The sequence below is a fragment of the Corvus hawaiiensis genome, chromosome 21, assembly GCF_020740725.1.
Source record: "Corvus hawaiiensis isolate bCorHaw1 chromosome 21, bCorHaw1.pri.cur, whole genome shotgun sequence".
In the NCBI taxonomy this organism is placed as follows: domain Eukaryota; kingdom Metazoa; phylum Chordata; class Aves; order Passeriformes; family Corvidae; genus Corvus; species Corvus hawaiiensis.
Window position 1 is genome coordinate 5,199,781 of NC_063233.1, and position 27,817 is coordinate 5,227,597.

At 43.5% G+C, this 27,817-nt stretch overlaps 1 protein-coding gene across 23 annotated transcripts in view; it reads left to right on the top strand.

The window, feature by feature from the left end:
• The window catches only part of FNBP1 (formin binding protein 1), a 94,693-nt gene extending 68,452 nt beyond the window's left edge, over nucleotides 1–26,241 (top strand). For 2 of the 23 annotated variants that reach the window (XM_048325761.1, XM_048325755.1), the window contains exons 9-19: nucleotides 692–889; nucleotides 2,259–2,441; nucleotides 7,302–7,388; nucleotides 10,513–10,527; nucleotides 10,676–10,711; nucleotides 14,542–14,651; nucleotides 16,331–16,463; nucleotides 17,457–17,578; nucleotides 17,944–18,083; nucleotides 18,479–18,637; nucleotides 20,901–22,247. In XM_048325761.1, the coding sequence (XP_048181718.1) occupies nucleotides 692–889; nucleotides 2,259–2,441; nucleotides 7,302–7,388; nucleotides 10,513–10,527; nucleotides 10,676–10,711; nucleotides 14,542–14,651; nucleotides 16,331–16,463; nucleotides 17,457–17,578; nucleotides 17,944–18,083; nucleotides 18,479–18,637; nucleotides 20,901–20,935 (1,218 nt within the window). In that variant the 3' untranslated portion in view covers nucleotides 20,936–22,247. Of the gene's footprint in view, nucleotides 1–691; nucleotides 890–1,846; nucleotides 1,874–2,258; nucleotides 2,442–7,301; nucleotides 7,389–10,512; nucleotides 10,528–10,675; nucleotides 10,712–14,541; nucleotides 14,652–16,330; nucleotides 16,464–17,456; nucleotides 17,579–17,943; nucleotides 18,084–18,478; nucleotides 22,248–23,144 lie in introns of those variants that run through there. The other 21 variants (XM_048325757.1, XM_048325758.1, XM_048325756.1 and 18 more) reach the window with 21 other exon arrangements.
• The last annotated feature ends 1,576 nt before the right edge of the window (nucleotides 26,242–27,817 follow it).

Genomic DNA, 27,817 nt, shown 5'->3' on the forward strand with positions numbered 1-27,817 from the left:
TCTGAATTTGATCCTATGTATAATTAATTTTGTTTGTAGACTTGAGTAGGAAAAATGCTATGGATTGGTTTTGCTTTGATTGGCTTGTTTTTTTTTTTTCTTTTCCCTCTGTCCAAAACAAAAGAGCAAAGCCATTGTACAGAATCTGCAGCCAGTTTGTGGCTGACTTGGATCCCTCCTAGCAGTGGCAAAAGGGAATGTGGGTTCAGTGGCTCCCACGCCAGGGCGCCAGGCTGGTGTGACCTTGGACTGCTCAGATGTTGAGTAAAGCTCATAAAACATTTACAGCCATTTACTCTCACTAAATTCACAACCAACTTGTCAACTTGTGGCAGAGTGATCACACAAGAGCTCTGTTATATCGGAGTATTTATTGGGATTTTCCTCTGATTTGCTAACAGCTGTGTCCCAGCAAATCTGTACCTTAAATCTTTATGAGTCACTTACTGAAGTGTGATTTGCTTTTCTAGTCAGTAAAGTTCATAAACTCTTACTCCTCTTCAGCAGAAGGTAGAGAGACTTGTATTGATCCTGAGCTCTGGAAGGGCGTTCATTCCCAGGAATGAGCCTGGTCACCCTCAGGGTTGGTCCCACATAGACAAACTTTCTTGTTCTGCCTTAATGTGCCACCAGTTTGATGACAAACCTCCCCTGAGATGTTGACACTTGTGTTGCATCTGTCCCATTCCAGGATTCCCAGATGGTAATAGAAGCCTTTAAGTCAGGGTTCGAGCCTCCGGGAGACATCGACTTTGAGGATTTCACACAGCCCATGAAGAGGACGGTGTCTGAATCCAGCCTTTCCAACTCCAGAGGGGATGGGAAGTCAGAGCCCAAGTTTGGTAGCAAATCCAAGGGCAAGTTATGGCCATTCATCAAGAAAAATAAGGTACTGATTTGCAAACTTGAGCTTGGTGCTAGTATGTGTTTTGTCAATAACCTATGTCTTGTCTAGTGATCTTGGCAAGTTCAGTTTTTTAAAGAGAATTTTAGATTTAGAAAGTTAATAACTGATGTCTTAATATGGTGTTTTGTTGTAGTCTTTGGTTACTTAAGTTTCTTTATATGTTTAATTTTTTTTCTTGTATAATTTCATTAATTATGTTGCAGTTTTTAAATTAATTTAACTTAAGTTGTCACGTCTCTGCCATGGTCCATTTCTGTTCCTAACTCAGAGAAGGAGTTGTAAACCACTTACCTAGTGCCATGTGTGCCAACTAACATTGTTACCTGTGGGAAGCTTCAATGTGGCATTACTGTTTTGACACTCCTCAAACTCTCCTTGGCTTTCCATTTGCGTTGTCTTTCCAGTCTGTGCACTGGGGTCAGCAGGTGGGGGGCTGGGAACAGGGAATTGCTGGGATTCACTCTGAAGCACAACTAATGGAGCAAAACTAACTGAGCAGTTGACTTTTTAAAGGACCATATTAACTTATGTATCCATTAAACCTTTTTCATTCCACTGTCATACTCTACACCATAATGCATGGCAGCATTTATCTGGGGTTACCAGGACGTGTCAGAGGGACTGGACTCAATCAGGTTGCAGTAACACTGATGCAAGCCCAGAACAGCTTTGTTTTTTTGATGTCACTCTTGCTCTGACCCTTTACCAAACCACTTAAATTTGAGTTTACAAAAATCCCCCATTCACAAGGTCATTCCTGTAGTGCTGGTGTGACAGAGGACTCGCTGTCTGGTGCTTACATCAGTGTAGCCAGAGTAAAAACACAATCAGGACTAACTCCTAAGCAAATTCATAGAACAATTTGTACAAGTGAAGTGTGATGCACATTGCTGAGGTATGATTTGGAAGCAGGAAGGAATGTGGTTTGTTGTTTTCCAGATAATAGAAACGCTACTGGGCACTAAGGTACCTTCCTTATCTGATCCATTTAAATTCAGGTATTTGAAAGCTCTATCCATATGCATTATTCTGAGCTGTCCACAGAGCAGAGCAGGGCAATTTATGGGGATAGTGCTGCATGGAAGAGTCTGCATGAGCTTCCTTCAAAATACTTTTGTGTTACTCTTCTGTTGCATCACTTACTAAAACTTTCATTTATCACAACTCTTCATTTAACACAACTCTTAACTACTGCTTTTTCCCCTCTTTTGAACCATGGCCTTTAATATTTAATTATTTAATTGGTTTTTTCTCTGGATTTCAAATATTGGTTTTGATGCTTATTTTCGTTTTGTGTTTTATCTTTTTATTTTGGTTTTTATTCTGTCACTTCTCCATCTCTTATACGTAGCTTATGTCCCTTTTAACATCCCCCCATCAGCCCCCTCCTCCTCCCCCTGCCTCTGCCTCACCCTCTGCTGTTCCCAACGGCCCCCAGTCTCCCAAGCAGCAAAAGGAACCCCTCTCCCATCGCTTCAACGAGTTCATGACCTCCAAACCCAAAATCCACTGCTTCAGGAGCCTAAAGCGCGGGGTAAGTTCTCCTCTGGATACCTCTCTCTCTCTCTCTTTCTTTTCTTTCTTGCGCTTTTATTGCACGTTCTGTTATGTAAAAACTTTTGTTTTGTGAACGGTTCCATTGTGTTTTATCATAACATGCAGACAAATCCAGGGGTTCCCAGCCTATAAAGCCATTCATAGTCAAAACCCCCACAACGAAACCACAAAAATACAGTTGCTGATGGAAATTACCCATCTGGGTGTCTTGGGGGAGGAGGGATTGGACAAAATACGGAAGGAGGAGCTCAACATTGGGTAATGCTCATGTAGAAGTCAAAGTCATTAGTTTTTCTCTCTTCAGGGTGGGTTCAGCTCAATGTCTGTGTCAGAAGGAGAAGCGTAAATTAGGAGGGATTCTAGAAAATAATTGTTTTCTAGAATCTAGAATAATGTTGTGATTTCAACTGGTGAAAGTTCAGGCATTTCCCTGGAATGATGTGACATTTTTGCTGGAGCAGTGGGAACTTTCCTTCTGGTCACTGGGCCTCAGCTCGTGGTTCAGGTGCTGCAGTGTTAGTTTTTGTAGTAACTCTGAGTCTTGGATAAGAAGCTGGTGAGGTGAGAAAGGTAAACTGATTCTGGGTGATAATAAAGTCATTTCCATGGTCCATGTGTGCACAGTTTAAAATTATATTCTGTGTGCAAGAGCTTTGTCAGTGCACTATGCAAGCTCCAAATGACAGAGGAGAGGTTCTGAGGGAGCAGGATTTGGGATTCCCCTGCCAGCAGCTGCAGTGCTGTGTGTTAATGCTGGTTTAAGCACTGTATGGTGGAAAGATGCTGAAAGCCTCCATGGCTGATTTGGGGATTCACCTGGGTTTAGGTCACACCGGACCAACACTTTGTGACACATCCCCACTGTTCCAAGTCCTTGTCTCCTTTGCTGCTGATAAAGAAGGAAATATGGCCTGAGTTTTTCCACATCAGCTGCTGTTCCTGTTGCTGATAGCAGCTGTGGTTATATTCATATACCAAAGCTGAAGGGTTTGTGTTGAATTAAATCCTCTCATTGGTGGTCTTCATAAGCAGTAAATAAAATGTCAGGTCCCTGAGATAAAATTTTCCATTTTTCAAACAAAAATAGAACTTTATCCTCCCAGAAACTCACACATGGCATGGTTGTACTGAAAATTTGCTGGCACAGCATGGCTTTGCCTCCTAGGTGAAGGTCCTTAGAATTATTTTCTCCTGTAAAAATTACAGGATGGAGACAAAAGTGTTCAGTATTTTAAATATTTTTTAGAGCAGACAGTAACAGTGAGGAAGTGACTACTTTAAAAAGCCCAAATTCTGCTCCAGGCATTCATTTAGGACAGGGGACTGGAGATGTATAAAAGCAGAGATGATTTCCTTGGGGAACTTCAGTGGTTGGTTACAAAGAACTGAGAACAGTGCTGTAAACAATGCACTGTCTCGTCTGGTTACAGACAGGACAGTTAAAAATAAAGATGTTTCAAACAGTTTCAGTTCTTTGCTAGGAAATTGCCATTTAATGAGACACTCAGAACCCAAAAATCCCATTTCTTCCCATCCCTGTTTCATTGGGGAAGTAGGAAGTTTCTAAGCTGTCCAAAGGCAGGTACTGTACGTGTCCCTCCTTTCCTTTGTTGCAGTTTGGCTCAGAGCAGCTTTTCTCAGTGGTTTTTCTGGGAGGAGACAGGCTTTCAGTTCTGCTTGTGCAGCAGCAGAGCTGAGGATGTGCTGGGTGGTAGCACCACTCCAGGGGTGGCAACTGGAGTCCTCCTTGTCCTGGGCGGTGCTGGATCACTTTGGGGTGGAGGCACTGCTGGAGGTCAGGAGGAGTGTTGCAATCTAATGCTCCATAGTGCCATTCAGAGTACAGAATGTTGAAAATAATGTTGAATATTTCCTTAAAAATACTGGTTTGTAGTTCCATGGGCACTTCACCAGTTTGTATTTCAAATGTACAAATTCCTATTGAGTGATTACTTGGCCATATAAGCAATTATAACTAATTGCTTTTAATGTTTCCTGAAGGAAGACCATTATTTTATGTATTAACTATCTAAGAAATCCAAGCACACCTTAAGAATTCTGCATGCCATATTGTTTTAAGTGGTTTGTGTGAAAGGCAAAGTAATGAGAACAATGTCCTTATAGTCTTCTCTGGAATCCCTCAAATTTCTGCTGGCACATTCATTTAGAATGTGCAAGGAAGGGCTATTGCTAAATCTTCATTTAAACCTTTCACTGTGTTCTTTTTCTATTTCATTTCCTTCCCCTGTCAGCTACCAGGATGTTTGTATGTAAATACTTTTCCTGCCTGACTCATCCTGTGTATTTGGAGTCCAGTGTTCAGATCATCATCTCTTATCCCAGAGGATGAATTCAGGCCCCCTGGATCACTCAGAGCTATGGAGGAGGAGGAGAGGCTGCAAACCTCTGACAGCTTGCTCTGTCTCATTTGAAGACTTGTCAAATTCACATTTTATAGGTCCTTGGTGATTTGTATTTTACAAATGATCAGACTAAGAGATCATCAAAGGCCATATGACCTTCAAAAATAAAAATCATTCTAACCAGGCAAAAAGGAAATCAAGAACTACCCACAAATCCTTTTAATTTTTCAGGTGAAAAAGGAGTGGTTGGTATTTGTTTCAGTTGATAGGTCCCCTGTTATATTAGGTACAGCTAGACAATACTGTTAATTCAGCTTTAACCTTATTAAGTTTAGTAAGATTTCCTTTATTCAGTTCTTTTCCATTCCCCTTTAAAATCCAAAAAGATCTTAATTTTGCTCAGGAGCATGAGCATTAATGTCAGGAATAGTGGATTGTGATGTTACCAGAGGAATGAGGAGGATGTAGGATAGAACTCTCCTCTGCACAGAAGAACATTGGAACTGTACAACTTTCTGGAAGGTCATGCAGGGACCAGCAGGGCAGCACAGTGTAACAGGAGTTTGGATCATTTCACTTGCTCTGAATTGTCTCTGCACTGCTGGGTTTGTTCCTTGGCAGAATTCCACTCCAGACACCTTCAGTGAAGGTGCCCACAAGGCTCTTTAAGTCTCATTTTAGACTATTCAGCCAAATTGCTGAGCAGGTGCTTCCTGGATTTCTTGATAATCTGAGCTCTCAAATCCTACAAAGCCAGGGAAAGAAGTTTGCTTCAGAAAAAATGGGATCACACTCCTTTTTTGCACTGTCTTAAGGAATAAGGAAAAGTAGCTATTTGACATGAGCAAGTCCTAAGACCATAGTGGGATAAATTCCAGCAGCAGGAATTGCACATTGTAACTGATCCTTGAAACATAACACATGAATGGATTCCCATACAACTCCTCCATGAAATCTGTGAAATCAGAACGTGGCTGGAGAGGCAGTGTGTTTTAGCAATTTCCTTTAAAAATTTTGGTTTAGCATCTTGTGTTGCATTTGGCAAAATCACTCGTGACTGTTAAAACAAATTATATAATTAGCTATGATATATCCTGTGCCCAGTCTGGTTTTAATTTTGCTTCCAAACCAAAAATCCAATGAATCTTGTTTTCATGGAAGGAAGCAGATGCCTGAACAATTCACAACAGATGCAAGGTTAATGTGGAGGCACCGATACCAGTATCAGTGGTCACTGCCAATATGAAATCCTAGTCTGTTTAAAAAAAATTAAATATTTAGGTGCTGACTCTTGTCAGTGTCTATGGTTTTCTAATCACATTTTTGTATTGTCTCAAAGCTTTTTTCTTCTAACCCCAGCAGCAGAAATGTCCATTGTAGAGAATACCATAAAACTGTTAGAGCACTTGTTATGGATCAGAACTAGGAGAAGGGGAAAAAACTCTCATACTTTTTTTTTTGAGTGTTTTTTCTAGTAGCTGCTTAAAAAGATACTATAAAATTAGTGTAACACTTCATCTCTTTAGGGAAGTTAAAGCCAGAAGAGCACAAAGAATGAGGAACCAGTTACATAACTTACAATTTCATTTATGCTTGCTCTGCTTTTTCTAATTCCATTTTGAGGACAAAAGAAACTCAGTATTCTGCTGGTTGATACTAATTTTGTGTTCTTTTGTTTCATTGCTGTAGCAGCAGTAACATCAGCACCTTTTTTTGAAGGGCACTCCTCCAAACTAACAACATCCAGGGGTAGAACTTACACCTTTGAATGACTCCGTGTGCGCAGTGTGGACTTGGTTTTCCTCCCTTGCCCCGGAGCCCGGGAAGTGACTGAGCAGGGAGGATGGTGTGGGAGCTGGGGCAGACATTGCTGCCAGTATCCAAGTTCTTTAAAGCACACAGAGGAAATTTTGTGGTTTCCTTTTTAGTGGAAGTTGTTGACTCCATTACAATGTGATTTTATTTCCATTGCACCCGTTGCTGTCGTCCCTCCCCGCCTGTCTCCTCTGACGCTCTGTGCACTCCTGTCCCTCGACACCGAGCTCTGAATCTGCCCCACTGATCAGTACTTTGTTGTTCTGTGAGCATGCAGAGACAGCAAACAAACCACCCCCTCTCCAACCTGCTCTGTCCCCTGCCCTGGGAACACTTGTTGTTCTAACGTAAGTGTCTCTCTCTGTGCCGAGACCGGGACTTTTCGGCGGGTGGGGTCACTAAAGCCATGGTTTGTTCTAGCACTGAGAGAGATGGTTTCTGACCTTGGTATTTAAACAAGCATTTAAAAATACCAGATCTTCTGATCTCTCTGAGCATGCTGAACTCTTAATATTCACCTGGTTCCCAGGAGACTCCCAGTCTGCACTTTGAGGGTAGTTAAACACCAAGCTATCTTTTGCTATAGAAGCAGTGAACACAGAGGTGCTGCGCTCGTCCCCGGTGTAACCAATGTGTGTTTTCTCTTGCTGACTCACCAGCAGACACAGTCTTTGTATATTCACAAAGAACTCATGAAGAGGACTTTAGGGACACCCACGTGTGCCATTGAGGCTAGGGAATATGTTGTAAGTCTGAGTATGGTGTGATCAGCCCATACCGTTGCTACACAGTCGCTAACCCCACTTACAACGCCGTCTCGAGTGTGCTGTGGGAATGTGCTTTGGCAAAGAGCCAAGGAAAATTTGGTGGGAGGCAAGTGGCAGCTTATGGTGTGATGTGCAGGAAAGATAATGTCTGCTAGTCCTGGAAATGCTGAAATTGGCACAATTAAAGTAGCTGGACCTGTGAAATTCAAAGTGTTGCAAACAGGTTCTGCACATTTATTCTAAATTATTTAATGAATGCAGTCTTGAGCATCATGAGCAACCCCTGATGGACAGGAATTCTGTGCCTTGGTTGTGGAGCACTCCCTAGAGCCTCTGGAAGCTTCTTTGAACTGTCTGTAATGATAGTTCATGGAGTCAAGATACATGACCTCTAAATCTGGTATTTGGATAAAGCAGAGCATGGGGAGATTGTTACAAGGCCACTAAAAATAAAAAAAAGAAAGAAAATTATCTCTTGGTTGTATGGAAGTCCAGTGATTTATTTCAACCCTGTTTTCTGTAAGTGAGGTTAGTGGCCGTGACTGTCCAATAACACATGGACCTGCTGGCTTTCATGCTCTCTCATGTGTTATTGAAGCTTGTGGCTCTTAGACTCTTCATTTTTTCCCTGCAAGACTAAGCTAGGCTTGGTTTAAATTGACAGCTTGAAACGCATTTGCTCATTTCAAAGAGATGTAACTTATTTATCATTCGGGAGGAAAATGCCTTTGTTCTCCCAGGAGCTGTGAGCAAGTTTCTAGCTGTGAAAACCCAACAGAATGGGCAAAAGTAGTTATGTAGTGTTTAAAGCAGATTTATTTTCAATCTGCTTATATTTGTTTATAGAAACTGAATCACTGTAACGTAAAATTACCAATAAATTTCAGAAATGGAAAACTGTGAATATTACTTATTTCAGCATTTCATTGTTTCCAGCCTATGAACTGCTTTATTTATACTGGTTATAACAATCCCTGATGTACTATTTGGAAATGCTATTAATAAGATCTCTATTTTTGTCATACTTAACAGCATAAGAATTGGGCATACAGTGTCTGTAATCCCTTTCAAATTGCTGAATTTGCAGCAAAAGAATAGCCTTGATGCAGATGATTCTCCGCAGTATTTAGTGCCTTTAGAGTGAGTAGTGTTTAGCCACTAGCGCATGTAGCATACATTTGTGCCTTTTTAGAGTGCTTCATAGGTAAATATTTATTCTGCACCATGAGTCTTGTCTGTATCTATGTACAAGAATCTCAGTTTGTGCTGATCATGTCTATGCTAAAGTTCACAGGAGTGCTAAAGCAATGATGCAAACACGAGCTGCCTACGCTGAATTTCTTCAGACCATTCTTTCTCCTTCTATGATTACTCTCTCCAGTGGATTGGTTTTGTTTGCTTTATTTTTTTAATGGCCTCTTCAGCTCAGAGAGTGAATTTCTTCATGGCACTATGATTATTATCATGTGTTTGTTCCCTAATGGACTGGACTGCAGAGGGAAGTGTCACTGCTGCCTTGTCACTGAATGATCAGTTCACATGCAGCAATTCACTATTATTTCAAGACCATTTATTTTCCTTGAATGGCTGGCATGTGTTGCTGTACAAATCCTGGTAAATAATGGGAATTGTTATTTGGGAAAAAAAATGTATTTCTTAAATCAGCTGCCCACAAGAAGTGTGGAGCCTTTATTTTAAATCCAATCCTAATGAACTCTGTTTTTGCTAAAAATGGAGCATCTGTTTGAGAGCACCATTCCCAGGAGCTGTTGGTAGTGACAGAGAACTTGAATGAAAAAGGGTTCCCAAGTCTGGCAGCACAAATCCTTGCCTGGAGAGAGGCATTTTCCAGCTTTTACATTTCAGCTGTTGTTAACACAGAGTGTGTGCTTTTATGCACCTCAAGTTTGTTGGGTAGTTTGAGCATTTCACAACTGTCCCCAAGAGCTGGCAGGGCAGCTCAGTGCCCATTGCTGGAGGAGGAGGCGGGGTGGAGTTTGGATTCTCCCTTTCTATCTGGGTTTAGATCTCGAGCAGCAGCTCCCTTGTGCTTGGCACAGAACTGAGCACTTTTAGTCTCCCTATCTCTTGGAAATCCTTCTGAACTGCAGCTGTTTTGTCATTTTACAATGCTGGAAGAGGCTTTGGGAATTTTGGTGGTTGGGTGCCCAGGCACAGTTGTTCACCTGGGAGTTTCTGGGGCACCTGCCCGGAGCTGTGTGTGCAGGTGAGGCAGGGCAGAGATGAGGCTCCATGGGCACACACTGCTTTTAGTCTTGCTTTCCCAGAGTTAACTAAAAGATAATGTTTGGGCTCTGTCCCAGGAAATGTGGTAACTTCTGAAGAATTAGGTCATGTATATCACTTAAGGAGGTTGAATAATGTCTTACCATGCTGTCATAGAATCAATTTGGTGTCAAGAGAATGGATATTTTTTTTCCTCCTCCTTGGGCCTGACCTTGTCTGACTATGGCCAAAGTACGTTTGAGTCTGAGTATTTGTTTCTGAATTGTTCAAGAATGTGAAATGGCTTTCTGTGCTGCCTGGGCAGCGCTCTGCAATCTGCAGGGACAGTCCAGGGTGTTGTCCTTTGACTGTAGCCAGTGAACCAGGCATTCCCTGGGGGTCCCAGGGTGCTGAGTGCTGCTGGAGCTGCTCCTCACCTCTCCACTGAGGCTTGGCTCAGGGGTTACTCCCCACAAAGCCCTTCCATGAAGTAGCTGACACATTTCAGCACATTTTTGATCTGAAGTGACCCTCATACATTTGCAAGTTGTGAGGTTTTTGCACCTCGGTGCTGTTGCTGTGATGAGAACTCCCACTGTTGTTGTTGTAGCTGCTGTCAGTCAGTCCAGGTGTGATCTCACCTGTGCCCAGCTACAGCACTTCCCATTCCCAGTTCTGGCCAGGTCATGGCAGCTGCCCGAGCCCATCTTGTGAACTTTTGCACAGATCTGTTAGTGTGACCCATTTTGCCTTCCAACAGCAAGGGGATTGTGTCATTTTATTGTAACATCAGCCTGAAAAAGTTCCTCTTCTACTGATGCACTGTTGTTTTTTCTCTCTCTCCCCCCACCCTGTATCTCTCCAATTTTACATGAAGCTTTCTCTCAAGCTGGTAAGCACATTTACAGCATGCCTGTCCTGTGTTTTAATCACAATTTCCTGTGTGTGTTTTAATGTGCACTGTGCCACATGTGACATGACACTGAAATTAACTTAAATTTGTTTCTTCTTTGTGTTTGCTTTTTTTTGACCATTATCAGATAAATCTGAATACACAGGTCTGGAGTCTAATAGAGGTGATCAGAATTCAGTCTTCTAATAAGCTGCTAAAAAATTAACTCTAATATATAGTTTAGTTTTCACTCTTATAATCTAGGGCTATGAAAATGTAGAAGAACAGTATTGAGTAATTCTGCTACTGTATAAGTATACACTGAAACATTAAAGAAGGGAAAAAAATTAAAATAAAGGTCTCTGTGCTTGCTGGACTTTTTCCAGAGAGCCATGCATGTCTTTCTGTGTAAAATAGCTGCAAAGTTTGCTTTCCATGTCCAATATTACTGGAAATCTGCATCATTATCACCTACATTTTACAGCCCTATGTAGTCCTTCAGAATAACCAATAATGACATTAATTAAAGTTCTGTAAACCTTAACCAACAAGGTTAACTCAATCTGATTTGAATTTGCAAATTGAGCCATATGCATATATGTGAATCCTAAATTCCACCTTGGATGCAGCTGGGAAGGTTACTTGAACTATGGTAAGATAAAGATGTTACTGAGCTGGAAAGGGAACGGGGGAACAGACCTGGGAAAGCAAATTTCGTGCTGAACTCCGTGCACAAAGTACTGTTTTGCTTGAGACACTCCACACCTTGCTATGTCCCTGACAGCTTGTCCACATTCCTTTGGCCCTGGAGAGCCTCTCACCAGGAGAACGTGCCTGGTTTGCTGCCCCACCTTGTGCAGACACACGAGAGCCCCAGCGAGTGATGGCATTTTGGAGCCCTCAGAGGATCCACAGAGGCACCTAAACTGTGTTAGGTTCCAAGTTCTCTTATTCCTCAGAGTTTGTGCCTTTGGGTGCTCTTTCCCTTCCCTGTGAGGGTGCTGAGCCCTGGCACAGGGCCCATCCCTGGAAGTGTCCAGGGCCAGGTTGGATGGGGCTTGGAGCAACCTGGGGTAGTGGAAGGTGTCCCTGCCCATGGCAGGGGGTGGAACAAGATGAGCTTTAAGATCCCTTCCAACACAAACCATTCTGTGATTGTACACATATCTTGTTCTTGGACACATCATTGTGGGCCTCTTCTGCTCATGGCAGCTCATCCAGGGGAAACACGTGGGCCACCAGAGCTGCCTGGAGTAGCTCTGGCAGTTTTCACGTCCTGCTGCTGCTCTGGCAGCACAGTGACTTTCTTGGGCTCCTTTAGGAAGGTTGTTTCTCACTGAAGGCCTGGTGGTAGGTCTGAGGAATGATGGAAGTGTCTGGAATACTTGCAAACCTTCTTTTGGCTGTTGCCAAGCCACTGTCCTGGGAGTCCAATGCATTTATACTGGATTTCCACTCATTTTCTTGGCCATAGTGCTGGGGTGCTGTGTAGCTGAGTTAAACCTTTGTATGCTGGAACAAATCCTCCCAAAACGATGTGGTCTTTCCCCAGGAATTGCAGAAATTGGAAAGATGTGCAGGGAGGGCTGAGACCCATTTTCACCTCAGGTGGTGAAAAGCAGCTTTTTGTAATCTCCTTCTGGATCCTCGCTATGCAAGAGCCAAAACCGGGGCTGAAAAAGCTCATGCTCTCCTCGCATGTAGCTTCAGCCCAGAAACTGGTCCTAACACAGCCTCTGTTTCCACAATCCTTCATCTTGGGACAATTTGAATCCTAAATCTCAATATCCTTCTGCAAGGAGACCTTGTGAGCAGCACATCAGAAGTAGCACAGCTTTCCCCCCCACCTCACTGCTGCAGCATTTCTAAAAACGTCGGCAATGTCCACGACCGGGGAGGTAGCCCAGGTGTATTTGTGCTTGAGAGCATGAAATGTGCCCAGCATGTGCAAAAACTGCTACTTGACTCTCCTTTTTGGAACAGGGGCTTCAGCTTCTGATAGGAAATTCCTGAGCACGGACTAAAGTCGGAGCGAGGTCACCTCCCAGCCTTGGGTGTGCAGCTCTATGCAAGACTTGTGCTTTGGTCTGAAGCATTGTGAACAAAGCTGCTGGATTTAGTCCAACTTAGAACTCTTGAATGAAGCTGAAGAATCAAAAACAAAATACCAAAAAGATGCTTTTCTGAATTTCACTCTATCTGTTTCATTCATATCCTCAGCTGGGGATATTTTCAAGCCTGTCTCTTCTGCTCAGAAGTGAGGAGGATTTGTCAGAATATGTTCTCTAGACTTTCCTGTAACTGCTTGTTTGTTTACAAAGCTGCCTCCAGATGCTTCGCCTTAAAAAGATGTGTGTGGCTCTAGTGTAGATTATCCATAAAATAGATTGAATCACTCTCATGTCTGTTGTGATGTGGGAGTTGCTGTCAAGCAAAATCTAAACATTAATGAATAAATTAAAATAGATCTCTCCTCTACCAGGCACAACAAGTCCTGTAAGCACTGTTAGGACTCCGTGTGGGTAAAGTTTCAGAATCAGCATAACTTTCTCAGTTATTTGTCTTAAATTTGCTTTCTCATTGTCTCACAAATGGAATTTTAAGTGAATTTTGCACAGATGATCAAGGCTTCACTAGAAGCACATGCCATCTTTGACTGACAATCAATACAGCAGCAGTTTCATCAGGCCTGCTCTGTGACTTTGGAATGGCCAGTCCAGAGGAGGAGGTGACCTGTGTGTGGTTGTCCTCCAGCCTTCCGACATGCCCACATTTTGGTTTTGAACAGCTTGTTCTGCAGCTGCAGGAGGAAGTCACAGTGTCCTGGCACATTCAGTACAGAGCCAAGGGTCTAATGAGCAGCTTTTGTGGCAGTGTCTCTTCTAAACCACTTTCCTCAGAGAGAAATTTGACTGATGGCCCAGTCCTGCTCACAGGCTCCCAGTAAGCTGATGGACCACTGAATTTGGTTACTCAGCTTTGTGTTTCTACCCTTCCTTCTCCCATATTCCCCCTTAGAAATGGGACAGGGAATGAGCAGAAACCAAAACAAGCAAAACCTGCCCAAATTCAAGCTTATGCACAAGAACCTCACTCCCTTATGGTGCAACTACTCAGTATTGATGTGTGTTCAGTATAGCCCACCCAATCTGCCCCCATTGCCTTCTTGCAAGACAAAAATGGGTGTTACTGTGAGGAAAAGAGTGTGGATGTATTTTATGTGTCATCTATCTGCTATATCAAATTGAGGCAATGAAGAGGAGACATAGCAGAAGGCAGAAAAGGGGTTTTCAAGCAGAATCACACAAAGGTAACCACTGTGGTCTTCACATTTTTTTCCTTTGGTTATGATTTCAAACTGATTCCATGGCTGTGATATACCTTCTGGTTTTTATGTGAGTACAAGTGAGAGAGGAAAAACTGAGAGACTTTGGCATGGAATGTGGACCCTGGAAAGTAAGCAGCATGTTTTTTAAATTGCAGAATCCAGTGGGGAATGCTTCTGTTAACTTGGTGTGTTCAGCAGAGCCCTGACATAAATTAACTGTGTTGGACCAGCACTCAGTCAGCAGTGCACAGAAGAAGTGCAACTGTGACACTGGAATAAAAACCAGGAGCTGCTTTTATGGGAATGCTGTTTGTACCAGAGTGAAGAAAAGCAGGAAGGATCAGCTTTCCATGAGAAGGGAACTCTGTTAGATAAAATCTGGTGATAATAGATAAAAATAATTTCTCAGCTTTGCTGTTGAATTCTGGAATTCTCCAGCTGATCTTCCATTAAGCCACTGTTAGGGAAGCAGGATGTGGTCCTGGGATCATTTCAAGGACATGCAGATTCCTCACCATTCAGGGACTGATAACACAGCACAAATGATAACAATGCTTCAGACCACTGTGATTTTGCACAGGTTTTTGTGAGCCCTTTTCAAAATGCAGTCCCAAAGGATTTTTTCAGACTCTGATTATTAATTTTTTTCCTTGTCCCCCCACCACCCTCCATTCCATTCTGTGCAGGGAGCAGGCCCAGAAGACTTCAGCAATCTCCCACCTGAGCAAAGAAGAAAGAAGCTTCAGCAAAAGGTCGATGAACTAAACAGGGACATTCAGAAAGAGATGGATCAAAGGTGAGTCAAACCACTCCAATGAAAAGTGAAATTGCACTGAGCAGAGCCCCTGTGTGTGGTGGACGTGGGTAGATCCCAACAGCAGAGGCTGTTATGAGATGATGGCATCATCCAAAGTCTCTCTGGTCCGTAGCTTAGATTTCCTGGAAGCAGGAAGATAATGACTCCTGTGCTTTTGTGAATGCTTTTTCTGCAAGGCTGCATTTATCATTCTGGTTGAGAATAAGGCTACTTTAGATACACACTTTTAATTGATTCTGGCAGCCCGTATTTGTGCTTTGTGTTTGTTCACATTCTGCAGTTGCATTAGAGATTCAGCATGTTTTGTTTGTGAGACACAGAACTTTTCTGCCCTGAAGGATTTCAAGACTGGTCTATCCCTAAATACTGCTTTGCGTTTGTACACATGTGCCTACATTTTGTGTCAGCTTGCTTTCAAGAACCTATTTATTTTGCCTACTAACCCAAAATTTCTCCTTTATATTTTATATCATGAATAAGGAAGAAAAATTACATGTGGTTATATGATTTCTCATTGCTTTGTTTTTTTTCCTCTCTGGTAACTTGGGTTTTTCTTTCTGTTCTTTATCGATTCTGAGGTAATCCAACATTAAAATCAGATATGGAATCACAGCAGAGTGAAGTTTAAATGAAGATAGTTTATGATGGAGAAAATAGCACCAGCAGTTAACTAAGAGTTAAACAAACAGTAATAATTGTGACTCATATGTTTGCAACATTGTCCCTTAAGGCTTCAGGACAGAGCAGTCCCACTTCCTTGACACCCACACTTTTTCCCAGTTTCCATACACACAAGGCAAAGGCACAGGATTGCAATTGTCAAGAGTTTGGTGGGAAACTCTAAAATATAAAGAGTGTTAACTTGAGTCGTGGGACTCACATTAACCTCTCTCCCACCAGCTAATGCCTAGAGGAAATCTGAGCAGTTGTGCCTAAAACCAGCCCATAATTCCATCTTTCAGCTCTGAAATGTCCATCAGCAGCCGAGTGAAGCTGCCCTGGAACTCAGCTGGACACAGGGTCACAGTTTGTAGCCTCGAGTCTGTCTGTCCCTGTGCTGTGACAAACACAAACCATCTGGAGCCAGCTTCGTTTTAAGCAGTGTGAAACAAATAAATATCTTACCGATTATTTGGGTTGCTAAAGACAAGCTGCAACAGGCAGGGTGAGAATTTCTGGTTTGCACTCCATTTCTGTTATTGATACATCTTTGTCCCAGTTTCAGACCATGATGGACAATAATGATTCAACTGTTTGTCTATGCCCCAAAAACTGGGAAGATATTAGTCTAGGAAGTTGAAGCTGTCGTAGATTGCAATGGTTGTGAGATTTATTATTATTGTTTTCCCCAGGGCAGCAAGTTGATACTGTTGTACTACATAAAAAACCATGTCAGGCTAAAAATCAATATCAAATATCTTCTCACATTGTAGGTAACTCGCTGTTTTTCACCTCTGGCAGTGTAAATTCTCTTCTGGCAAATAATTTTACTGTTCTTTTTAATGGTTGGTTCTATACAGGGCAAAAGCCCCATCTGGATGTTCTCAGTTCCTTTTGTAAAAGCTTAGGTTGAACCTCAGAGTGAAGAAGAGACAATTTATTAAAGGCATTTACCCCCAAGTGCACTAAATGAGTTTTATTTTTGTTTTACCCCTCAGAGATGCCTTAACAAAGATGAAAGATGTGTACATCAAGAACCCCCAGATGGGAGATGCAGCGAGTGTGGACCACAGATTGGCAGAGCTTGGGCAGAACATTGAAAAGCTGCGATTAGAAGTTCAGAAATTCGAGGTATGAGAAGAGACACTACAGTAAAAAGCAGCTCAGCAAACGCTCAGGTCTGAGCAGGGCCTTCCTGTTTTGTATTGATGCACTTTGGTGTGTGTGGGCAAGGGCTACATGAGCACTTGCATTAATTGGGGTCTTTGAGCTGATTTGTGTAACATCAACGTGCACCTTCGCCTGTGGCTGCCAGCCCACCGTTACATTTGCCACAGGAAACAAATTGTGCTAAGTGGAGGTGAAGAGAAAATGTAGTGCTCTCTGGACTGCCCAGAGGGCTTCAGATGCTTATTTAATTAATTGAATAAATTGAAGCATCATGTTACAGACGTCTGTGGAAAATCAGTGTGACATAAATGCAAAGCACCATTTAGAGACTAACAGCAAGACAGAAGCCATCAGATGAAATATGTTTTAAGGAATAGTCTGCCATGAACAGAAAGCTGCTTAGTGATATAAAATCTTCAGAACAGAAGGGGAGTGTTTGGAATATATAAAGCCCATTATAATTACATGAGATGGATTAGACAGCTGAGAAAAGACTTCACTTTCTACATTATGCTTTGAACATAAACAGATACAGCCCATTAATTTCAGATGTGGTTTTACTATCCATTGCTTTCCTACCCATTTGAAATCAGTGGCTCTTTCGCTCTCCCCAGCTTTTGTTCTTGTGCATTCAGCAGTTGCTGAGTTTCTGGTGTTACTGAGACTACTCTAAGCAGCCACACATCTTTTTACTTGACTGTGACTAGCGTGGCATCATCTTCTGCTGGCTGTTTACTGCTTCTCTGTCAGGGTGTTTTCAGCACCCAGTTGGCAAAAAATAGTTACATTTTCGGTAAGCATGGTTTTCAGCAAGACAGTCCAGAATTTGAACAACTGGCCATCGCCACTCAAAGGAAAATTTGAACATGTTTACAAACCAGTCTGTTCTGTAGGCTGGCTGTCAGGAGTGTCCCAGCAGGGTGAACTCTGTCTGTCTGTGTGTCTGTCTGGCAGGGCTGGCTGGCAGAGGTGGAGGGGCGGCTGCCGGCCCGGACCGAGCAGTCCCGGCGCCAGAGTGGGGTCTACGAGGCCCAGAACCCATCAGGAGTGAACAGCTGTGCCCAGGACCGTGAGAGGTACAGTATCTGTACGGGGCTGGGACTGCCACCAGAGCCACTGCAGGCACACACCAGGGCTCTGCAGCCTGGTCTTGCCATATCCCAACTCCAAGAGCTGCGTTTCAGAATATGTTTCTGAACTGTGGCAGCCCCCTCGCTCACTGCTGTGAAGGTGAGTGAGCCAGTGCATTTTTACAGCTCTTAATGGTAAAAATGAGGGTTCTCACCCATTTGGAGTCACAGCCAGTTCCGAGCAAGCTCTGGAATCACTGTGCTGCTCCAGCTGGAGTTGCTCCCCTTGCCTCAAGCCTGGTGACCAAGTGGTTCTTTCTCTCTGCTGCTGAGGTTGGTCGCTATAGTTGCTGTGTTTTTCCTCTCTTGAGCAGCCCCGATGGCAGTTACACAGAAGAGCAAAGCCAGGAGACTGAGATGAAAGTACCTGCAACAGACTTTGATGATGAGTTTGATGATGAAGAACCACTACCCACCATAGGAACATGTAAAGCGCTCTATACATTTGAAGGTATCACTCAAACTTCACCCTCATTTCACTGACTGGGTTTTATTAAAGTTCATATGCCAAGGGCAAGTGGGAAACCTTCATTTAACCTTAAATAGCCAAAGGGCAAGTGGTGCTCTGGTGTGATTCTGTAGAAAGGCACCAAGACAGGGATTTGTCTCCTGTTGCACAGGAACTCTGCAAGAGAAAGACCCAAAACTCTGCTGTCAGGGTCACATTTATCTGGTTCTTTATGTACTCACCGCTGACTCCAGAATCACAAGCCCCTCTTCTTGCTGCCAGTGATGCACCAAAAGCTGTGTCCACCCATGGTCTGAGTGTGCCCTGAGCTCCCTGCACCGGATCTGTGGTTCCTGCTGTGCAGCACAGCCTCAAGTCTCTGTTGCTGTGTGTTTCAGGTCAGAATGAAGGAACAATCTCTGTAGCAGAAGGAGAGATGCTCTATGTAATAGAAGAAGACAAAGGTGACGGGTGGACGCGAATCCGAAGGAATGAAGATGAGGAGGGCTATGTCCCCACGTCCTATGTTGAAGTCTATTTGGACAAAAATGCCAAAGGTGCTATGACCTATATTTAATGTTATTATTATTGTTTTACTTGCTTTCACAGAGATGATCCAACCCTGAAGCTGCTCTGTGTTGCAGATAGAGCCTTTTAAGAGTCTGTACAATGCCATCAAGTGCATTATTTCATACGTGGACTAATTATGGCTTGTTGTACTGCAAAATGTGCTTTTCTTGCTCAGAGAAGGGTAGTGTGGGGGACTGTGAAAGCAGAGGGGAAATGCAGCCTTTCCTGGACAGTGTTTGCTCAACTGCCACTGTACACCCAGCTTAGTGCAGGAAGCACAAAGCCCTTTGGGATCATACAGGCTCTCCTCAGGTACCCAGGTGGCATCTCAGACACATCCACAAGTCACTGTTTTTCCCAAAGTCACTCGGTGGAACTTTACATAGGGAATATTTAGACTGCTGGTTTGTGTCTGTGTGGGAGCTTTTCAGAGCCTGTTGTGTTCTGGGGACCTTTTGGATTGAAAACCAGTGGTAATTTAGTTTAGTGTGTGTGGAACGGGAAGGAGAGATCTTACCAAAACCCCTCCTCACAGCACTCTGTGGTCCTTGATAAATGGGTAAAACATTAAGAAAGCTCCTCTGTTCTTTCCCACCTTGCTACATTTCAGATGTATTTGCTGTTTCAGATGACCAGAACTAATGGTTTAATCTTTTGCTCACACGAGATCAATGGAGACATTCAGAGTTTGGACTCCATAAGCTGCTGTTTGTTGCTTTTAATTCCTCCCAGATAGGATGTGTTGTGTAAGGAAGCAGTGCTGCAGGGCAGACCTGGCTGGAGTAAATGCCAGTGCTGAACACCTGGTAATGGGATGCAGCATAAAAAATCAAAAGATTTTAAGCCCTGTTTCAAATCAGGACGTATTAGAACTCCATTGTTAATTATTTTGTGTTTATTCAGTCACTTAATCCTTCAGATTGTTGTTGTGTTTCCTAGACCTGAGAGTTCTTGGTGTTAAATGAGCGGCCTCATCCAAGTCAAAAGCAAACTGAACCATTTTCCTTGGTGTTTATGGGCAGCAGGAAGAGAGGAGTAGGACTGTGTCTGTAAGCCAGCACTGAAACTTGAGCAGTTCAGTGTTGGATTTGGTGTTAATCAGTGCAGTGCCTTGTCTGCTGCAGGTGAAAATCTGGGCCTTGTTTTGTTTTGCCACAATACATTAGTTTTATGTTCCTGTTGGCAAATAACATGGTCAGTTGAGATGCAAGAGTGCAAAAAGTTCAGCCCCCTCTGTTAGTTTTTATTAACCTTTGAAAGAGGAACATGGATTATCCATTCTGCTTTATATCCAGAACAAGGCTGAAGGGTTGGAAATCATGGAATCACAGACTGGTTTGGGTTGCAAGGGACCATCTCATTCCAGCCCTCTGCCATGGGCAGGGACACCTTCCATCAGAGTAAAAATGCGTACTGTGCTGGGGGTGAAGGCTGATACAGCTGCAGCCATTTCTGTAGCCACAGTGGAGGTTTTTCAGATCATTTTAAGTTTTTCCATTAATTTTGCTGGATTTCAGGAACAAAATCAAATATATCTGTGAATATCTAATGTATAGGAACTATAATGTTTACTTCTTTTATTTCTCAAGTCTCTGGTTTAAGAGAAAAGCTAAAAGAGAACCTTTCATAGAATGCAGCATAAAGATTTGGAGAAAATGCTACTGTGTTTAAAAGGTGAACTTAGTTGCAAGCTGCAAATTGACTTTCAGCATATTGGTAGAACTGACTTGCTTCAGTCCTTGAAATGGAAGGGATGTCATTCCTGAAGATAATGCTGTAAATACTAAAGCATTTGCAAACTTTAGTAATCCTTTCCTCTCTTTGGAAAGAAGGTTGAGCAGCTGGCAGAAGGCAGAGCTCACAGCAGCCCCTGGGACTGTCCCAGCCAGCAGAGTCAGTCCTGGCTCAGCCTTACCTGCCTGGCCAGGCTGTGTGTGTGCCATGAGCCAGGGGCAGCTCAGTGCCACTGCTCAGTGCTCTGTGAAAAGCTGCTTTTTCACTCAGCTGGAGCCTGTGCTGTCAGGGCTCTGCTGCAGGACTGAGCTGAGCAGGACAGGTAAGTCATGTGCTGCAGGTGCCCTCCTGATCTCAGTCTTAGAGGAGCCAAGCTGGGTCTGTGCCCTGTGAGTCCCTGTGTGAGGGCTCCTGGTGACATTTACAGGGGTGCCTCTGCTCAGAGGGTGTTGGCAAACCCTGTCACAAAAAGAACAGTAATGTCTATCTTGTTTTGCCTTTTTTTTTTTTTTCCAGATGTGCACAAACCACTTCAGAAAATCTCTGAGTAGGTTTGCATAGGCCTGTCCACCCTTTATTCTCCTGGTTTGCTGCTACGGTTGTTTTAAGAGCTCTATTTGAGAAGGTTTTCTTTAGAAGAGATGAATGCACATGTCATATCTCCATCACTGAAAGACTTTGTTAGGTACCAGGTCGGCTCTGAAATGTCACTGCCGAGGAAGGTGCTGCCCCGACTGTGTCCATTTAGTGCAAACAGCATTGTTGTCCTTCTGAATAGGAATGAGAGCTGCAGGCTCTGCTCCCGTTGGGATTCGTGCAGGAAACTGTTCTGTGCACACCTGGGTGTAGCATCTTGCGGGGCTTTTCTGTACCTGTCAGGTGTCTGGTGCTGAGAACTCTCAAACACAGGAATTAGTTGGGCCTTTCAGCTCAAGACTGACCACCCTGTGTTACTGACTATGGTACCTCATCATCTGCTTGGGAACAAAACTGTCTTTCACTGAGGGATGTTGTGAAATCGTGTGACACACAAAAAGTCCTGCATGGAGTGACCAGCTCTGTACAAACCCTGCATTGCACCCAACAGAAACGCCACGTTCCCTTCCAGCAGAAAGCCTGGATGTTTGTTTGGGTGACATGCAGGAATAGGGGCTGGTTTGGGAAGTTAAACTTTTTGATAAAAACTATTTTGGAGCTGTGGGCTGATGAGCATTTTGGCTCCTTTGCCGCTGTGGGCCTGTTCCCCCTCACCTCTGATGATATCAGTAATTCCTTATGGACAGCTCTGGGATTCCCAGTGCTGCAGCTCTGCTGTTTGCTGTAACCATCATGCAGAGCCTTGACTTATATAAATAAATAGGTAAAAGTTAACCACGCTGATGCACTTTTTATCTAGGATATATCTGATTATTTAATGCTTGCCAAATTATTTAGGAATTGGTAATTATAAACTGGACTGTGGCTTTTTAAAATCCTTTTGTTAAATACGTGCCCTTAGTTCTCCCAGTATAAAAAAATTGTATATAACATAACTTAAAGACTAAAGTTACTTGAATTTGAATTGTTTTTATCCTTTTACATGTGTATAAATATAAATGGTTTTATAGGCTGTTCTTCTGTTTAACCCAGATGTTTTGGTAACTACTCGGTCCCTCTGATGTTGATAAGTGTTTTTGGTTACTCAGCTGCCTGCACCTGGAATTGCATAGGAACTGCTGTTGTGTGTTAAGGTTTGTTCAGTCTGGCCAGTGTGGTTGTCTTGTTTCTATTCTTTTTTTTTTTTAAGAATCATCATCTGTCAGGAATCTCTTTATAGCTTGATGTACCACGGTGTCTTCTTCTAATAAACATTATATTTTCTCATTCCTGTGAGGTTTTGGTTTTTGGGTTTTTTTAATGGCAGTTACTAGTAGATGGCAATAATTAGTGGCAAAAAATAGTGACATTTAACTTTCCTAAGGGACAGCAAATGGCCCAGAGCTGCTTCCCACACTAAGCACAAATGCAGTTCTTCTCAAGAAAAATATTTTATTGTGGCTCTTTGAAAACTTCTTTGTGCTGTCATATGGAAGGATTTGATGGAAGTGAATGCAAAGGAGGTGAGAGGGTTCCCCTGGTCTCTCAAATGCAAGGGAAGTTTGGACTCATCCTGTATTCCCTTGGATACAGCAGTTTGGGCCAAATCACGCTCCTGGATTGTAGCTTCACTTGGCCAAAGGAAAAACTTGTCCTCAGCCACCAGTCTGTGGGAACAGGGTGGACAGAGGAGGCATTTGGAGGCTTAGGCTGGTTCACTGACCTGCATATTCCTGGCTTCCCTTGAGAAAGAAAGGCCTCTGCAGCCTGTGGTGGAAAGGAAAGCTCTGGATTCCTCTGCAAACTCTTTGATTTAATTTCCTGTTGTTGTTCAGTGTCATTGATGGTCTCTGGAGCTGTCACTTGAACAGATGTGGTGCTGCTTTGCAGACAGAAAATGAAAAAGCTGTTTGTTTCCTCAGTGGCACGAAGCAGGTGCTGGCAGGGTCCTGCTCCCAGAGCAGAGCAGAATCCCAGTGATGCTCATCCCAGGCTGGAGGGAAGGGCTGAGGGTGAAGGGTTGCTGTCTGAGTCAGGAGCCTTCCTCAAGCCCTGTAACCCAGTAGATGCTTCATTGCCCTATTTCCTTTAACCTCCTGCAGGCAGAGCTGCTCTTAAGGGACCCCATTTTCCCCAGCCTCTTTCTAATCCAGTCTCTTTCTTTTTGTCTTTCTTATGTTTTAGATTCCTAAAGGTGTTTGTGCTGGTGCAAGAACCTCGGGGCGAGCTTGTCGCAGAAGGAGAAACAAAATGGTCTGTTTACCCTGCAGGCAGTTAAAACACACCCATGGAAAGCCAGACTGCCAGTCTTGTCTGGAGTTCCCACTTGAAAAATTCAGACCTAAATTCCATCCCAGTACCATTCAGACGCTTGCTCTTTTCCACGGCATGCTACTTGTGGCTCGGATTTCCTTATCAGCCTTTCCCACTCTTCTGCCAGCCTGGCACAGCCCCTCTGTCAAACATAACACACACTCCTCCCAACCCAATCCCTCCCAACTTCTGTCACAGAACTGCTGGCTGCCCTTGGATGCAAGGGGTAGCCAGAGAGTCCCAAGCATGTGCTGGTCTGTCTTCTGTCCCCTTGTCCCTCAGTCCATCTGAATGTACACACTGGTCCAATAGCGTTTCACACGGTGCCTTTAGTGCTGAACCTGCAGGTCCTCTCACAGAGAGCGTGGAAAGGAGGTGGAAAACCTCCCCTGGGAACAGTGTTACAGCAGCTGGACTGGGCTCTCAATTTGTCAATATTAAATCTGATCCACATGCATTATTCAACGTTCTTCCTTCCCCAAAAGGTCACTAATACTTGTCAGCCTTTATTTCTCTTTTTTCAAATCCAGGCTGATGCTCATTCCAAGTATTAAATCCCTCTGACCCTGCTGTTTCCTGAAACCCTTCAAGCTCACGTATGTATTTGTTTTCCTGCTTGTTCTCTTTGCCCCCTCCTGTGTCCCTGCTGTTCCTCACACACACACGGACACACACAGACACGGACAGTGGCATTTTGGTTGGCAGCCCTTGTTGCTGCTCACAGGCCCCATTTGGCTCTCGTTTCAGCCTGCATGCTCGCCCTGTTGCCTTGCCTGCGCCCACCTTCCTCAGGGTCGCGTTATTTTGTGGCTCGTGGTTTAATCTCTTTGCAGTTTTCTTTTGGTTGGTTTGTTTTTCAGCATTTCAGACTTGCCTTCTGTTTTTGCATGACCTCCTGTGCGTTCTCATCAGTTCATGTTGGAATAACGGAGTTTTTTTAGATAAATAAAAGAGGAAAGAAAAAAAAACCCGCGCTTTTCCTTCTCCCATCTTGTCGTGGACTGGACTTGCACCCAGCAGCCAGACAGGAATTGTGACCACCCTGTTCTCACATGGTTTGGTTTGAAGCAGAAGTAGGATAAGTGATTCTGCAATTTATCATGTCATACAGTTGTGAGAGAGCTACAGTATCTCCAAATATCACATGATCTGGACCTCAACTGCCTAACAGAGGGTCAATTTCCTCTCTAAACTTCTACAAACTTATATATTCTACCTTGGTTTCCCCTGAATTGTTACCATTGCTTGGGTTTTACAGTCATGGACATGTTTGAGCCCTGCAAGAGTCAGTTGCCACTAAATAGCTCCTGAGGGTCAAATTTATTCATGGATCCACACCTCATTTGGGGGAATCTACTGGCTCTAATCCAACTCCACCATATTCTGTACAATCCCCACAGTTTGAGAAATTTTACATGGAAGCCACTATGGGCAGTGACCCCAAAAGGAAACCTCTCAGGGCTTGTTTGCAGGCAGGTGAGTGTTGTTTTGCTGCCTGCCAGGCTATCCTGCAGGGTCAGCACATCAAAACACATCCCAGAATCTCAGACTCTCCGTGTTGGGGATGGTCTGGGCTGTCCCCACAGGGGATGAAGTGATTTTTGAGCTGGGTTGTGTTGTGTTCATAACCCTGTCCCTTTCTCTCCATTCAAGATGCCAACTCTTAAGTCCCTTGGTGCTACAGTTCATCCTGTAGCTGTTGTGTGATGGTGCTTAGGAGTTGCCAGCATCAACCAGCAGAAGGTTTGTGATTTAAACCCAACCCAGATGTGCTGAGCACGGGCAGCACCAATGCTGGGGCTGTTCTGCTGCAGCACTGAAGGGTCAGAATCCATTAAATCACCGCCTTACCGCTGCTGCTGCTGTGGTCACTGAGCTGTTCAGATCAAGAGCAGAATGGGATCCCCACAGCTGGCACCTGTGGCTTTGTGGCCTCCACCTGCCAGCAGATCTAAAGGGTTGAACAATTAACAGGTGTGCAAAAATATCCTTAAAATATTTTTAGCTGCAGTATTTTTATTCTCGTGTCCAATGCACTGTTGAATCAGCAGCTAAAAATTCATTTTCACCTATTGTTGTGCCATCTATGTAAAAATTAGATCAAAGTTTGCTTTTCTATATTTAATCTGGGTGGACAGTATATTATTGTCAGCCTCTGTGGAACATTGGAACAATTGCAATGTCTGTGTTGCTAAATTGTGCTGTAGAAGGAGCATTAGCTTTAGCTGACTGATTGATTCCTGAAGTTTTATTAAAAGACCATGTATGGAGTTTTTATAAACTTGGTAAGTAGTTCCCAAAAGCCTGGATCTTAAAACTTATTTAAGAAATAGTGACAGTCATATCTCACAGTCTGCACACATTTATTCTGCTGCCGTTATTCAGGGTAATGAATAATTTTTGTAGATAAATTTACCTTTGGCAAACGCTGAAGAACTAAATATGTGACTGGTTTATAAAAACTCTGCTTGGATTTACTAATCTTGCCCAGCAGCGTGGACTGTACATCCTATGAAATTTCATGATCCCCAGCAAAAGTCTCTAATGCCCTTTCTTAACACCTGTAAATAGAGAAGAAACATATTTACTGATACTCAAAGTTGTGTTTAATGCTGAGTATTTTTCAGAAGTTCATTTAGTTTGATGCATATTGTTCTCTGGTTTTTTGTTTTCCTGCCTGAAATGTCAGAAGACCTAAAAGAAGCCAAATTCTATTTTAACATGATGATGTCGAGCACTTTTTTATTTGTATATGTGTGTGTATGTGTGTTTGAGCACTGATCTCGAGATCTCGGTGGCATCTCAGTGTTGTGATTTCATTGCCAATGTAAAAGGTTCTGGTGTTGCCCATTCGTTTCTGGAGACAGAATTCAACCAAATAAAGTGCTTCCATTTGAAAGCGAATATTGACCTTGTAGCAATGAAACAAAGTCATCTGCATATTTAAATAAACATTTAATTCCAGAAATACAGTTTCACTGGACCCTTTTGATCAGCCAGACGAAGAAAAATGAGTTTGTTGCTTTTCTTTTCCAACAGAAAAGTTGGTGCCTCTTTGCTGGGGCTCTTGGGGCTGTTGAGGTGCGGTCGTCGCTCTCCCACTGCTGCTTCCCACGGATGTGTCCAGTGGAGAGTGGGAATATGAATTTGGCTGTGACTGCTGCTTCAGCCACAGAGAAATTCAGACTAAAGCTCCCCAGAGCTGCTCTCTTACTCCTCCTCATTCTTCCTGACTATGGGTGGGTTGGGCTTTTGCTTTCAGCTGCAAAATTTACATGGAACAAGTGGATCAGCCCATTCCAGTGTGGTGCTGTTCCTACTTCTCTCTTCAGATAAGTGATGACACAGGTTCACTTGTGGTACCTGTTGGCTTTGGTTTTACTTCCTACTGGAATTTTCAGCCAATAATTTGGCTCTGCCTATACCTCTGACTGTCCCACAGAGCCAGGTCCCATCAGGTCACTTTGAGATTTGATAAAATCAAAACTTGACCTTTCCAGCTGGTGCTGAAGAGAGAATTAAGTGGTTGGGTTGCTTGTTTGTTGTTTTTTTTTTTTTTAATTTGGTCATGTGAGGAGAAAGAAACATGGGCTGTTGTGGCAGGAGTTGGTGTGGGGAGGGGCAGCTGGTTTGTGCTTTTTCAGTAGGAGCCTATGAGAACTGGAAACTTGGGGAAAAAATTTCATCTAAAGAGAGTTGTACCATGGAGTGCCTGTGGTGAATGCTCTGGTCTAGCTGGAGGTCTTGGCAGATGTTTTTGCTGCTGATTGGTTTTGTATTAAGACTCAGGCTGTTGCAAGCCTGGTAAGGAAGGGGTTTGAGCAGGGATGTGTGGATGTGCAGCTCTGTCCAACAGCAATGCCTCCCTTCCCCAAATAATGTGAAACCCAGGCACATTTCTGTAGCTCTGGCTGGGGTGTGTACAATTCCATTCTGGTGTGCAGGGTCGTGAATAATGTGTGAGAGAAAAGCCCCCGGCTCTTGGGCAGCTTCTCCATCAGCCCTTGGTCCAGGCCATGGGAAAGAGCTCATCCAAGAGCCACGAAGATTTGCAGTTTTCCTGCTCAGCAGATGACACCTGGTGGTGCTTTTATCTGAGAAATAATCTAGAGATTATTTTTGTTAATACAGTCAAGCTGCTACATTTCTTCAACAGGATTGCAGTTGTTCTTTGCCAGCACTAATTAACATCCCTGTCAGTTCAGGCCAGATCAGAGCTGTTTGTGACAGGTTGCTGGTCTTTGGGTTTGGGCAGCAATGAATAGGAGGGGGTGTCCCTCTGGCTCTGACTTGGATTTATCTTTCACAGAATCAGCACTGCTGACTTTAAATAGAAACGGCACAACCAAAGGGGTGAGTGAGAGCTGGGGGCGGAAAGCTGAGCCAAAAGGGAGAAGAAAAGGAAATAAGGTTGTATGGGGTGTTTGTGTCACAGTTACAACACAGCAATGGCTCTGCTCCTGGGAGCAGCACACAGGAACAACTCCTGGAGGACTGAGGGGAGGGAGCAGATACTCGAATACTGAGGTTTGCTCCATCAGTCC